This window comes from Cebus imitator, unplaced genomic scaffold (genome assembly GCF_001604975.1).
Source record: "Cebus imitator isolate Cc_AM_T3 unplaced genomic scaffold, Cebus_imitator-1.0 Scaffold1, whole genome shotgun sequence".
NCBI classification, from domain to species: Eukaryota; Metazoa; Chordata; class Mammalia; order Primates; family Cebidae; genus Cebus; species Cebus imitator.
In genome coordinates, this window is record NW_016107316.1 from 12,195,659 (window position 1) to 12,210,120 (window position 14,462).

The 14,462-nt window shown below is 57.0% G+C and overlaps 1 protein-coding gene across 2 annotated transcripts in view; it reads right to left on the reverse strand.

Moving 5' to 3' along the window:
• Window positions 1-13,568, reverse strand: part of HS1BP3 (HCLS1 binding protein 3) — a 34,793-nt gene extending 21,225 nt beyond the window's left edge. The window contains exons 1-4 of one of the 2 annotated variants that reach the window (XM_017526502.2): window positions 13,454-13,568; window positions 7,301-7,466; window positions 3,155-3,362; window positions 723-939 (exon numbers count right to left, since the gene is read on the reverse strand). In XM_017526502.2, the coding sequence (XP_017381991.1) occupies window positions 723-939; window positions 3,155-3,362; window positions 7,301-7,466; window positions 13,454-13,485 (623 nt within the window). In that variant the 5' untranslated portion in view covers window positions 13,486-13,568. Of the gene's footprint in view, window positions 1-722; window positions 940-3,154; window positions 3,363-7,300; window positions 7,467-10,830; window positions 10,984-13,453 lie in introns of those variants that run through there. The other variant, XM_037737622.1, reaches the window with a different exon arrangement.
• Window positions 13,569-14,462: the final 894 nt, after the last annotated feature.

The following is a 14,462-nucleotide window of genomic DNA, read 5'->3' on the forward strand; positions in this document are numbered from 1 at the left end:
TCTTATTTCTGGGGCAGAGAAGACTCACTCATCTAGCGCCCAAGGACTTCGTTAACAGCGAAGAGACACTCGTTGTGGCAGACAGTGGGGAGAACAGCACCGTGGCCTGGTCTGATTCCACTGAAAGACGAGGCCGTGATGAGAGCCGACTGCTAAATTTACATAACTCAGTTCATCTTCACGGGAGCGCTAAGAGGTTGGTACCACCATGAGTCCATTTTCACCAAGGAAAACCAAAGAAAAGAAGTAAATGGCCAGAAGTGTATGGCTGGTGAACAGCCCTGTCTGGAGGCAGGGCCAAGGCGAATGCTCCTGCTATGCAGACGACGCAGGCTCAGAGAGCCGCAGCCACCTCTGTGAGTCCCGAGGCTGGAAGGAGCACCCGGGCCTCCTGCACTAGCTGTACAGGTCAGCAGCCTGCACGACTGAGCTGTCACGGGGGCCTCTGCCAAGCCTCAGTGCAGAGCCACAGGCAGGGGACACCCTGTGACCTGGGAAGGGGGGCAATATCTAAGCCCAGCCCCAGAGACACGGATACCACCAAGGACATGCAGAGAGCTAGTTCCCCCAAGCATACCAGGCCAGGGCCTCGTGGCCTAGACTCCTGCAAGGGGGGTGACCTGGGATGCTCAGGGCTTTTCTCAGATTTCAGGAAAGGGGGCTGTCATCTCCAGACAGTCTGGAATACACCAAAGGGGCCCTTTCGACAACGTGAGACCAACCGCATAATGCCCAGAGGGTCCAGCGCCTCCTCCTCTTCCAAGGACTCCTCAGCATCCTCGTCCTTCAGGCCCTGGATGGGCAGGCCCTCATTCGCCACCTGGTCTTGCTGCTCAAAAAAGTCAAAAGCCTCTTCATCAATCCCTGTCCGGCTGTCTGTGCCATCCAGGACAGAGGAATCTCTGCTGGTGAGCCCGGCAGCCCCTGGGGACCTGGTCCCTGTGGAGGAATACAGAAAAGAAGGGACTTGGTAACCACCCCAATGTGGGGGAAGCACCTTGCCACACTGCATCCTCCCATGCCAGGATCAGAGGCCAGGGGCTCCCTGCAGCCTCCTGGGAGGCCCCGAGCAGGATGGCAAGTCTGGGTGGATGGGAGGTGACCTCTGTTTTGGGGGCAGCCAAGTGCCTGCTGTAGCCCCACCAAGGGCTGACGGGTACCAGGGAAGCCTGGAGTGGAGGGGTCACAAGTAGGGGCTTCAGAGTGGACAGAGGCAGCGGTTCCTGAACCCAAGGCCCAGAGCCTGTGTGCCTGCAGGGATGGCTGCACCCTCCTCCTGGGTGGGCAGTGGGATAAACCAGCCAGGGCACAGGGTGATTCAAAAAGAACCAGTGGCTGCCAGGACCGTTTATGGTCAAGGGCACGGCAAGGAGCTCTGCAGACAAAGACCTGCTCTGAGAGTCTGGGCACCTGAACTATGGACTGGATGGGTATGCAGGGTTAGCATGTGGAAGATTCCAGAACAAACAGTGATCACTCCACTACAAACTGGCTTAGATCAATGCTTCTCAAAGTGTGGTCTGCAGATAGAGAATGCCCCTTGTGTGACCACAATGAGGTAAGTACAGAAAGGGAGAGCAAGCATCCAGAAACTTCCATAGCAGGCTGGCATCATCACAATGTCTGAGTGTGCGATTTTGTATTTGTGAAAGTATCCATCTGTAACAGGCTGGGAATAAAAGAGCTGGCCCTCCCCCAGAGATAGTTTGAGAAGCGCGGGCTCAGACTATTTGTTCATCTCTATCCAAGTGGCTACTGGATAGTTTATCTTTAAAACCACTGACATTTTTTAAAAAATGACTTTGTAAAGAACTTAGAGAGTGTCTGGCATACTGCACTGAGTGCTAATGATGGCATTGTGTCGTGTGATGTTCTGTTATTTTACTCGGACAAATGTGAAAAAGCCATTCAAAATCTCCCAAACCTTCAATTTCATGTCATAAGCATCTACATTTATATATCGCAAAAGCCCTATGAGAGATCCCAACTGTACATCCATCTTGCAAATGAGCAAAGTGAGGCAAAGAGCAGCTTGCGTTTCTATGTTGCCTCTCCACAAGAGAGGGGCTGGGACATCCTCAGCGTCTCTTCCAGCTGTGGCTGAGCTGGAACCTCCTGGCACAGTCTACCCAGCCCCAGAGACAGGCACGGAAGGAAGGGTTGTGGCCTTGGAACAAACAAGGGCAGAAGAGAACACAGACCCGTGCGAGGGGCACAGATGTGGCCACAGGACGGCTGGGCTGTGCAGCTTGTCCAGTCCGAGGCCTGTGCATTCACCAGTTTTGCTTCCCTTCCCCACCTTTCAGTTTTTAAAATTTGTTTTATTTATGGTCAACTTTCTTTTGAAAACTTCCTTTCTGTTTTGTGGAACTAGGAGATCCACGGTAGCTGGGAAAGAGTAAAGCAGACGGATGTAAAGAGGGGAGAAGTCAGGGGTGAGAGGCCCTGGGGGCATCTGTGTGAGCGCAGGGCCTGCCCCACGTCGCTTCTGGGTTGACAGGGCTGTAACCACCATTTACTGTGTGGCTGTCTCTTTCCCAAGCACTTTGCGCGTGTTAGCTGGGTAAATTCTCATAATGGCCTTTACAGATGAGAAAACTGAGTCAGGAAGAGGGCGGGGACACCCATGGGAGGGGCTTGCTATCTCCACCACAGGGGGTGGTGGTGCTGGATCAATTCCTCAGCCTGGAGCTGTCCCCATGACCCTCTCCGTGGGGGCACAGGTGAGAAGCACAAGTCCCCAGGGGCAGGAAACCAGCCTGGCTATGAAAACACAGCTTTCCCGGGACACTGCAGGCCCCCAGGGCTGGTTGGCAGGAGGTAGAGGGGTGTGTGGGGTGTGTGTCAGGCATTGTATGTGTGTGTGTGTGGGGGGGGGTGTCAGAGAAGCTCTAGGAATGGAGTCGGCCAAGAAGGCCATGGATGGGGTCACACAAGGGAGAATGCCCGCTGTGTGAGCCCCTACCTGACACCCAGACGTCAGTCCCTCAAGGGCAAGTCTCCTTCTGCCCACTATCCAGCCAAGGATGTCAGTGAGGCCACCTGCCACACAAGCCTGGCTGAAGCTTCCAGGCTGCGGAGGCACTGTGCACACGCTCCTACGGGGCCAGGGCAGCGGGGAGACCTGAGGGACGTTGGGCAGAGCCTTGGGTACCTAAGAACTCTCGCAGCTCTGGGCTGCCTGCCAACTCGGCATCCTTGGAGACACAGCGCAGGATCTCATTGAACACGGCTCTCCTCTCCCGGATGTCAGACTCCCCAACAAATAGGACCTTCCTGGGGAGCGGGGGGAGGCTGGCTGCTGCGTAACGGCTGCTCAGTTTCTGGTAAAACTCCTCAATCTCGCTGTATTTTTTGGAGACCTGGAATGAGAGGAGCATGTGGTTTCCCGAGTGAAGAGTGGCAGGAAGTGCTCCTTTCTCACCCCGACCAGGGGTCCCCGAGGCCCGGCGGCCATAGGAAGTGTGTCAGGCAAGGCCGTCTGCTGCCCCTCCGCCTGTCCCCAGCCTCAGGCTCTAGTCCTCAACACTCCTGGCCGATAGGAGATTCACTAAAAACGGCTAGTGGCCCAAAGGAAACACGCAGTATGGTGCCATTCTGGGCACTGTCACAGGTCCAGGTAAAAAGACTCCATACAGGCACCCCTGCCCAGCCTGCAGCTGACGGTGGCCACTGCCTTCATTCTGGCTTTCTGCGTATCAGGAGGGTGATCTCACCAGCTGGCAGGTCATTTTCCTGCAACACCGTGAATCACCTGTCCTTAGCACCGACCTCATTCTCCTGTGAACCAGTGCAGCCTTCAGCGGGCCAGCCCATACAAGCAGTGGAGGCAGATATTTCTAAGGCTGGCTCTCTGCCGTGCGTCAGCCAGGACCTCTCTGCATACAAGCACAGGGGTGAAGCAGGCCAAGACTCCTGCTGTCATCAGAAGGTGGCCTTGAGCACCATCTGACTCAGAGAGGGCAGCACTCAGCTTCCCATGGGGCCAGCGACTGACTCCCGCCTCCTCAGCCTCTCCCCATAGCTCCTAGGCAGCGAAGGCTTCCCTCCTTCACTCACAGAGCTCTTGCTGCGTGTTTACTCTGTACAGGGACACCCCATATGGGTGCGCAGAGAAGTCACCTGCTGTATGCACACACCAACAGCCAGCCATCTACCCTCACTCCTACCTCCTCTGTGCTTTCCCATAGACTGGGCCTGTTTCCCCCAACTGAAGTGTGGGTCACTCACTCTTATGCTCCCAGGCCAGGCTGTGCCTGCCGTGTGCCACTGGAGTGCTGGCGTGCAGCGGCTGTGGGGGTCTGATGCCCTGTGGCTCGGGGAGATCCCTTGGCACAGGGTGCGTCTGGAGCACACACCCTTGGCTCCAGCAACACCACCCAGAATCCCCCGCCTGCAAAGGGTCTAGATACCAGGGGGCAGCTGGGGCCGTATCAGAACCCTCCAGTGGGAAGTCTTCTGGGACAAGGAGCTGCTGCTTGCAGTTGTCAGCACAAAAGCCTGGCTCCAGACTTTCCCAAGAACAGCCCTCAGGGAAAGGCAACGAATCCCTTCGTAGAGGGATTGCTAACACAGGCTACAACACAGGCAGAGCAGGCCACGGTGGGAGCCTGGCGCCCCCTGCTGGCCCAACTGCTCCACTGAGTCTCAGCCCACAGACCCAGCAAACCTGGAAGCCTCCATCTCCAGGGCATTGGCAGCGTGACTACCCTGGAGCTGTAGCCCTTGGTTCCCATCCCACTCAGAGCTCACGTCCATCAGGGCTGCTCGGGTGGGCACCTGCGCCAGCAATAAGAGGAGGCCAAGGAAGAGGCCCTGAGCAGAGGAAGCTTGAGATTGAGAACTCACATTTATCAGTGCCCTGTGTGCCAGGCACTGCTGAGCACAGGGCAGACAGCCGTGTAACGTAAGCCTGTGGGCGTCTACACAGCTAGCACAGCCAGGATCCCGCACAACCTCCACTGCGGCGCCCCTGCCTGGGGGCTGCGTCCACTCCACGGTCAGCTAATCAGTACATGTTTATATTAAACACATATGCCCTTTTAAGCAGATACACAATGCTCATTAATTCTCTGAGTTAAATCATGAAACATCAAAGAGACTTCAGGCTTGGGGCATGTGACTTTGGGCTACATCCTGAGGTCCCATGGGGAGTAGAGGAGTTCTTTGCCCTTGCAGGTACTTTCGAATGTCTGACGAGCCCCTGCACACGCGCACACTCCACATGGAGTGGGCGTCATTGACTAGGAAAAGTGGCACTAGCGTGATGTACGGAGGTGTTCAAACACCCTCACGTACACCTCGCACGTGAGGCCGGCCCCTATACAGGACCAAGTGGACTAGGCTGAAGCCCGAGTTTCCCAGAATGCTCCCTCCTTCATGCCCAGCAGCATCAAACGCAAATACTCTCCTCTTCTGCTCTTGCCCTGAAAATGGGGGTACACTGTGCTCCATCCAAGGTCAAGTCAGGTTACCAGGCACTGCAAAGCGCCCTGCAGAGCAAAGCCAGTCTCAAAGCAGTGCAGGCCCCAAAGCACCCCTGACAGCACACCTTGCTTCTTGCCAAAAGTCGGCCACAGGAGCAATCAAATGAAAAACGGCATTGATTGCTATTCTAGACGCTTCCCATGACATTGTTGGATGTCCCTTAAAATTGTGTGGCTGGACGTGGGGTTCATGCCTGTAGTCCCAGCACTTTGGGAGGTTTAGGCAGGACAGGCGTTTGAGACCAGCCTCGACAACATAACAAGATACTATGTCTATGAAAAGATTAAAAACCAAAAAGCTGGGCATGGTGGTGTGTGCCTGTAGTCCTAGCCACTTAGGAGGCTGAGGCAGGAGGATGGCTGGAGCTCAGGAGATCCAGGCTGCAGTGAGCTATGATCACGCCACTACACTCCAGTCTGGGTAACAGAGTGAGATCCCATCTCTTAAAAAAAAGAAAGATTTTGTGCCATAAATTTCTCTCAACATGCGGTGTCTCTTTCAACAGGTCACCAGGAAGATGCAACTCATCATTTTCCTTTTTATCTTGGCTGCCAGGAGACCCCCAGCCAGCCTGTGTCACTCCCTGCTGTACTGCAGGGTCTAGTTCATTTCATCTTTGTCCTAACAATCCTGTACCTACGTCTCTTGGTCCCCAGCTCCAGGTTCTTTTCACAAGTGGCCAAATGGTAAATAAAAAGCCAATGAGTGTGTGATCTCAACCCTCTTGAAACTCTCTCCTCCCTTCGCTCCTGTGACTCCACAGACACCCAGTTCACTTTTCTGTCTCAACTGCAGATCCCTCCTTATCCCCAAGAGTCCCTGAACCCCTGACGTCCTCAGGATTTCCTCCTTGCCCTTCTCTCTGCCTTCCACATCTGCTCTCTAGGCAACTTCATCCACTCCCAGGTTTTTTATATCACTTACAAGTTGACGCCTCCCAAGCCTGCATCTCAGGCCTGAGCCTGTCCCAAGCTCCAGCCTCGTATATCCATCCACAGGTGGACCCTTCACATGCCACATGCCCCCTGCATCTGCTCCTCCATCAGATTGTTTATTTCAGTTGGTGGAAACAGTCAGCAAATGCAGTGCATGTGACTCCGTAAACATTTTCAACTCTCCCTTTCCCTTCCATACCAACTGCTACTGGCCTGCTCCAAGCCCTTGCTTTGGGAATAACCATATTGGCCATGTATCTGGGCTCCCTGAGACCTGTTTTGTTCCTTTCAATCCAACTCCATGCTCCCAGCAGACTGGCTGGCTAAAGGTAAAAAGGCCCATGTCGCGCCCCTGCTTAAAATTCTCCTTGGCTGCAGGAGAGGTCCAGGATCCCGCATGCTCTCCACAATCTGGGTCCTGCCTGTCACTCACCTTCATCTTCCCCACTTCCTCCCAGGACCACACTCAACCACGCAGAGTTCCCCACTCAATGTCCTGTTTCTAGCCTCTGTGCCTTTGCTCAGGCTGTGTCGTCCACCCAGGACACCCTTCTCGCCTCTCCTGCTGAGCCCCACCCGCCCCTCAAAACACAGCTCAGCCACCAGCTCTTTCAAGAAGTTTCCCCAGGGTGAGTTAGGTGTCCCTTCTCTATTCCCCCAGAGCCCCCATATGCTCCTGCCCCCATCTGTATCTGTCTCTCTACAGATCTGCCTCTCCACGGACTGAGAGCATCTGATTCACTCTGTGTCCCTTCTGTCTAGCACTGTCTGGCACTCCAGGCCCTGAGCAAGCAACAGACAGAGAAGCACCTGCTCTGGATGCTACTTGAACCCTGGTGGGCACGCTTGCGGCATCCTGGCCGGAGCCTCTGGCTCACCAAGAACTGGACGACATCCTCGGGCCTGTGCTTGGCTGACTTGAAGGCAGCCAGGCGGGTCACCACCAGGATCTGGTACTCCACGTGTCCGGACATCATCTTGCCCCGCACCTCCTGGTGCTGGGGCACAGTCAGGTCGAGGCCAGTGTGGGCATTCTGAAGTCGCCTGCCAGAGGAAAAGAAGGCAGGTGGGGTTCAGGGTCAAGGCAGCAGGCTCCCCGAGCAAAGTGCAGGCAGGGCCTCTGGGTGCCTGGAGGGCCTGGGTGCCAGGCGACTCTGCTGGCCGTTCTCAGTGGTCACTGCTCCAGGCCACCCATCACGCCACACCAGCCCCTCATTAGCATGGCTTCCCTGGCCTCAGACCTGGTCCTGCCTTTGGGTTGCTCAGGGACAAAGATCTGCTCCCTGCAAGAAAACAGGGAAGGAGGGGCTTGTTGAAAGGGATCGATACAAACTCTGTGCAGAGTGAATGGGAGCAGCATCCCAGGGGCTCTATCAGACCAAGGAAGGTGCCTGGGGCTGCAGGGACAGCATGGGATTGATCCCACCTGGAGAGATGAAGCTCTCTGTGGCTAACTAAAGGGCAGGAGGGGCCGGGCGCAGTGGCTCACGCCGGTAATGCCAGCACTTTGGGAGGCCGAGGTGGGCGGATCATGAAGTCAAGAGATCGAGACCATCCTGGCCAACATGGTGAAACCCTGTCTCTACTAAAAATACAAATATTAGCTGGGTGTGATGGCAGGAGCCTGTAGTTCCAGCTACTTGGGAGGCTGAGGCAGGAGAATCACTTGAACCCGGGAGGTGGAGGTTGCAGTGTGCCAAGATTGTGCCACTGTACTTCAGCCTGATGACAGAGCGAGACTCCGTCTCAAAAATAAAAGGCAGGAGGGCTGCTATAGGCCCCTTGGTGGGGACACAGATGGGCAATGGAGGCAGGGCCCTTGTGACCCCCCGTGGCCCACAGAGGCACTGACCGGCCTGTCCCTCATCTGGGCAGTCAATACTGCCCCTTGAGGTGCAGAGAGGATGCCTCAGCAAAACATCGCTGCTCTTGGAGACTTTTAAAATATGATTCTAATATACTGAACTGTATGGCGAGCAATGAAGTGATGAGACATTTTCCGTGAAGTAGAAAAAGTCATTAAAAACATCCCTCACCCTACATAAGGTGAGACTCAGACCTGTGCAGACTAACGTCCCTCACACAAACGCCTCTGGCAGGACAGGCTGGGCACCCTCTGACCAGCTCTGACCATCGAGGTGTGACCTCCTGGGTACCGGGCAGGACCTTGAAAACACAGGAGGGGCTTCTGGAGCTTCACCTGTGCCTGGGCAAGGCCCCTCCCTCTTTGGAATTATACCCCAATCCATCAAATCTCCATGCCCCATGCCTCTCCCACACAGACCCCTCACATCCAACGCTAGGCCACGCTGTCACCAGCACAGTGCTGCTGTCACCAAATGGTAAGGCCTACAGTGACGAGCGTCCTTGCCGTGTGTGATAGGCAATGACTGCACACGCTGTACGCACAAGGAATATCCTCCCGTGGTGTAAGGCAGCCCAGGCAACCTGCCTTCCGCTGCTGAAAAGTGCAGCCAGGGCGAATAGGTGCCGGGAGGTGGACACACACAGCCAGGGCGAATGGGCGCCAGGAGGTGGACACACACAGCCAGGGCGAATGGGCGCCGGGAGGTGGACACGCACAGCCAGGGCGAATGGGCGCCGGGAGGTGGACACGCACAGCCAGGGCGAATGGGCGCCGGGAGGTGGACACGCACAGCCAGGGCGAATGGGCGCTGGGAGGTGGACACGCACAGCCAGGGCGAATGGGCGCTGGGAGGTGGACACACACAGCCAGTCCTCTCTCACCAGGAGCCAATGGCACCGAGTTCACGTGGTGTGCACTCGTGGCCTGGTGTCGCCCACAGTGTCACTGTCACCAGTGCAGAGACTGGATGCTGAAGGGAGACGTGCTGGGCTCTGGGGACTGCACCTGTGCAAAGTCACTTCCACCTCCTAGAAGTCTTGAGAAGCAACTCCGCTACTCAGACCCACTTAAAAGACAGGAAAATAGACCCTACAGGGAAAGTGCCTGCCCAGGTCTCACCGGCATGAGGTGGGGCTGCGTTCAATCCCAGGCAGCCGCTCCAGAGCCCAGGTAGCCTCTTATGGGGGAGGCATGAGAAAGAAGCCAGGCATAATTTCTTTGGGATTGTGATGAAAACGAGGCACAGGTGGGTGAAAGTGACAAGAGGGGAGGTGCCGGAGACGGGGGGAGGTCCTCTCAGGGTGGGAAGGGGATGGAGCAGACCCAGATGAGCACCTCCCACGATCCAGCTCCCTCACAGCACCCCACATCCAACGGTTCTCTGACCACGCTAGACCCACAATCCATAACCCCAGAGTCCCATTCCATTGCTGGAATCCCTCTGCCTCAGGCCCCAGCTCCCCTGACTCCTCACCCAGGGCTGAGCTGGCCTGATCAAAGTCCACTCCTCCAGTTCTCTGCTTCCTCCACCCTGTGCCCAGGTGGCTCAGTGTGACTGGGGACACGGTGCACACATGCAGCCTGCGTCCCACTGAAATTCACGGCTGCAGACTCGAAGGCACCGCACCACACTGCACCAGGTTTGGCAACCCTACCTTGCCCTAGCTGTGTGGTTCTCAAAGAGTGGTCCCTGGATCAGGATCAGCATCGCCTGGGAACTAGTAGGAAAGTCATGTTCAGGCCTGGGGTGGCCGGCCATCTTGTTTTCTTGGCGAGCCCTCCAGCAAGTCTGAGGCACTTGGGCTACTCCAGTCATCCTCCCACTTCTCTGAGCCCCTAGGAAATCTTTTTCCATACAGGGCCAGATAGCAACTATTTCAGGCTGCGCAGGGTATCTAGTCTCTGCTGCAGCTGCTACGGAGAATACATACGCAAAGGGGGGTGTGGTGGGCAGGATTTGGCCCACACCTGTGCCCTAGACCAAGCTTCTCCAACTGGAGTGTGCAGGCGACACCCTGGGGATCTTTGTGAATATGCAGATTCTGGTTCTGCAGGCCGGGGGTGGGCCTGAGAGTCCGCATCTCTCGTAAGTTCCCAGGTGATGCAGACACTGTTGTGTACTGCTGGAGACCAGTGGAGAGTGTCCTGGGCTTCACAGTCACATCTGCCCATCAGCCTGCGGCTGCTCCCTGATAACTGCCCTCTCCTGGGACTGTAGACAAACTGACCGGCTGCTCCTAACACCAACCCCTCCACCAGGACAGCGGCTCCAAGCCCCTCCCACGTACTCAGGGAGACCGCATCCAACTTCCTTCCTTACCGGCCCGTGCTCACTAGCATGTAACCACACTCTGACCGCTCATGTAACAAAAGCTGTGCTTTGACCTGACATTCCCCTCGCTCTGTTTCCCTCCTGCCCTTTCCAGCAGAACTCCTCACCAGAGGGCCACCTATTCACGGGTTCCCCTCCTATTTGATCTCGAACTCATTCCAGCCAGACTTTAGTCCTCTTCATGCAAGCAACTGCCCCATCCAGGTCACCTGTGGCCTCTGTGTTGTTAAATCCAAAGGTGAGTCCTCACGTCTCCACTGGTGTGACCTGTCAGCAGCAGTAGGCACAGTCAGCCACTCCCCTCCTTCAAGCTCTGCCTTCACTGGTGGCTGGGGCACCCCTCTCCCTCTTAGTTCTTCTCTGCCTTCCCCAGCCACTCTTGCTCAAGCAGAAGGAGAGGAACTGCTTTGGATGGTTCCCCTTGATGGCACCCAGAGCACCGCCCTTAGACCTTCTCCGTCTCACTGCACCCCTTCTCATCCAGGCTCCAGGCTCTAAATACCACGTGCAGGACAATGGCTCCCCAAGAACCATCTTTAGCCCCCTCTCCGCTCACATCCTCTCCTTCCAGCTGCCTGCCTGCCACCCCCACTGGGCTGTCAGTGAGCTTCTCAAAACTCACCTGTCTACATGAATGCTGCTCCCACCTCGCCCCAAGCCTGCTAAACGGCAGCCTCATTCTTCTAGCATCTTAGACTGAGAGACTTGCAGTTAGTCTTGACTTCTCTTTCTTGTTCTCACATCCTATATCCAAGCATCAGCAAAGCTGAAAGCTCAATCTTCAAAATATATCCGCAACCAAAACATTTCTCGCCCTCTCGGCCGCCATCACCCAGGGCCAAGCCACCATCGGCTCTACCGGGAGTCCTACAAGCCTGTCCAGCATGCTTTGCTCAGCCACCGCTCCTATGCGCAACACAGTGGCCAAAGGATCTCTATAAACCAGAAGCTGGGTCTTATTGCACTTGAAATAAATCTGATGGCCCCTCCACAGCCTTCGAGGCCTTTCCTGATCATCCCTGACTCCCAAGCTTACCCCTTCACCGCATCACCTAACGCTCTCCCCCGCTCCCCGCCGACCCCACTCCCTCCACTCCAGCCCTACCAGCCTCAGGACCCTGGCTCCTGCTGTCCTGTCTTCCAAGAACACACGTTTCCAAGATGGCTTTTTCATGGCTCTCTCCCTCAGGGAGTGCGTCAGGGTCTGCCCAGGGGCCACTCCATCAGAAAGACGACCCTTGACCACACCACAGAAAACAGCATGCACCCCGCCGACCACTCTATTGCCCCTACTGTTCTTTCCTTCCTAGCATTTATCAGCCCTGACACATTATAAATTTGCCTGCTGTGCGTGTGTCCCCATTAAAGCTCAGCACTATCTTCTAGAACCTGGACCAGTACCCGGTACAGAGAAAGCTCTCAATAAACACCTGCTGGCTGAATTCAAGCCTGAGTGCCCGTGGCAATGACAGGCGGGAAGAGGCCAGGCTGGAAAGAGGAGCTGGGGCGCGACTGGGAAGGGCCAGCCTTGCTGCTGGGCTAAGGTGTTTGGACTCACCCTGTAGGCAAGATCCTTAGGTGTGCTGGTGCCCTCAGTAAGAAATGAGCATGACTCATGCGGTCTTACCACTGCCAACAACCCCACGGCTGTTAACACGCCACATCCAGGCTGGGCAGGTGGGCAGGGAGCGAAGCCACCCACCCCTTCCCAAGCACCCAGCACCAAAATCACACCCCAACCATCTGCACGTGACTGAGGGGCATATACTACCGACGCTGCTCATGCCTGCCAATCTCGGACCTCCAATTCACAGAAGGAAAATGAGGCTCGGCAGGAGGAGGGGATGTAAGTGGGAGTGGGGAAACCTCTTCTGCCCATGAAGATACAAGCGTAATTGATCACGCAAGACCAAGCAGGCTCTGATATCAGGGTTTACAAAAAGAATCATATCTTTCTGGCCCTGAAGTCACAGGGAACCCCTGATTACAACTGTTAGATCTACAGTTGGCTAGGTAACACGTTCATTTATGTAATAAAGTGGCACCTTAGCCTAAGACTTTGTGTAGGGGGAGCAAGGGTGGAGAGTATTAAAATACTTGAAGTAAGTCACTTTACAGCGTTTCAAAAGGGGGAAGAAGTAAAAGCACATCCCTCCCAGCCTTGCCAGGATCCATCTTGGGCTGGGTCCTCCAGGGCCGGATCAGGCGGACCCACTCTGCACCCTCCGCCTGGACTCCTCCGAGGCCTTTGCTGTAACTCTTCCGAGCTACCTGTGGAGCAGCGGCCACCTCTCCCTGGTCTCTCATCAAACTCATCCTCCCAAAAGCCGGGTTCCTGCCCTGCACTGTGTTCCCATGGCACCTGAGCTTACTGTCGGCTGCTGGCATCACCCCCTCCCCATCGCAGCCCCCTGCAGGGCAGGCCTGTCGGATTCTCCCCAGTCCTCAGTGCCCAGTACCGGGCTTGGGACGCAGGGAGCGCTGAAAGGATGGAGAACTGTATCTTCGGGCCCAAAAGAGAACCCAAGGCGATAGGCAAGGAGAGCAGAGTGCCCACTGTCCCCGCCTGACGGAACCAGTCAGTCCCAGGCCTCCCGCTGTCCTTGGCGAGTTCTCTACCCTCTAGAGGGCCTCGGTTTTCTCATCTGTAAATCGGGAGCGCCACCTCTTCTGCAGGGCGGTGCAGGGGGCCCAGCCGGGACAAGCCACCGAGGGCGCTGGGGAGACCCGCCCCGGGTCCCGGGCCTGGGAGGCGGCCGCCTCCGCCTGCTCCTCCGCCCAGGCGCCCCGGACTACGAGCTGCGCCGCATGAGGCGCGGGGGTCGGGCTCACCTGGAGGTGACGAGCACCGCCGGGGACTGCATGACGGCGGCGGCAGCGGCGGCTCCGGGCGGGGCGCACAGTCACGGGACCCGGCGTTGTCAGCGTCTCCGCGTCCCCGCCCCTCCTCCCGCCGCCCTGGCCCGCCCCCTGGCGGCCGCGCCGCGCAGTTCGCGCCTGTGGCCCGGAGCGCGCCTGTGGCCCGGGAGCGCGCCTGTGGCCCGGGAGCGCGCCGGGGCGGGAGCGCGCCGGGGCGGGAGCGCGCCGGGGCGGGAGCGCGCCGGGGCGGGAGCGCGCCGGGGGCGGGCCCCGCTGGCTCGCGGTCGGCCTGCTCTGCTCTGCTCTCCCGGAGTCCCCGGGCCGAGCCGCGCCCGCTGCAACTACCAATAAGAAGCCCAGCCTGGCCCTGGCACGCGGTGAACCTTAATCGGTGTGCCTGTGTTGCGCTAAGGTTTAGCCGCTAGAGGGAGGGGACTCTGCCGTTTCCGCAGCCTGTTCCATTACAAAGCCACTCCCCCTCTCCCCCACGGCCAGTTCATTCATCCGATCAGTCAACAAATACTAAGTTGGAGCTCTGTCCAGGCCTCGCGGGGTCTTGAAGCTGCACAGTGAACGCCACGCCGCAGCCCCAGCCTCCTGCTCTCAAGGTGCGCCGTTGAGTTTGCTGCCTCCAGCTGGCTTTCCTCTTTCCTTCCTGCTGCCCGCCCGCTCCGTAACTGGCGGGTGCTCTCCCGACAGAGGATCTTCAGAGAGCCACCCCTGCTGCTTGACAGAGCGCTGGGTGGAGGCCTTCTGGGGCCAGGCCTGCCTGGGGGTGGCTGCACTTGGGTCCTCGGCTGGAGCAGGGCAGTGGGGTCCAGGAGCCAGCTCCCCTCTGAAGAGGAACATACAGACATGCAGACCCTAACAGACCCTCTCAGTTTAGATTCACCTCTCTCTGGGGTGAGAAACAAAAAGATCATATCACCTGCCAACATAGCCCAGGGAAAGAAAAGCTGAGTTGCAAACGGGACGGACCAGA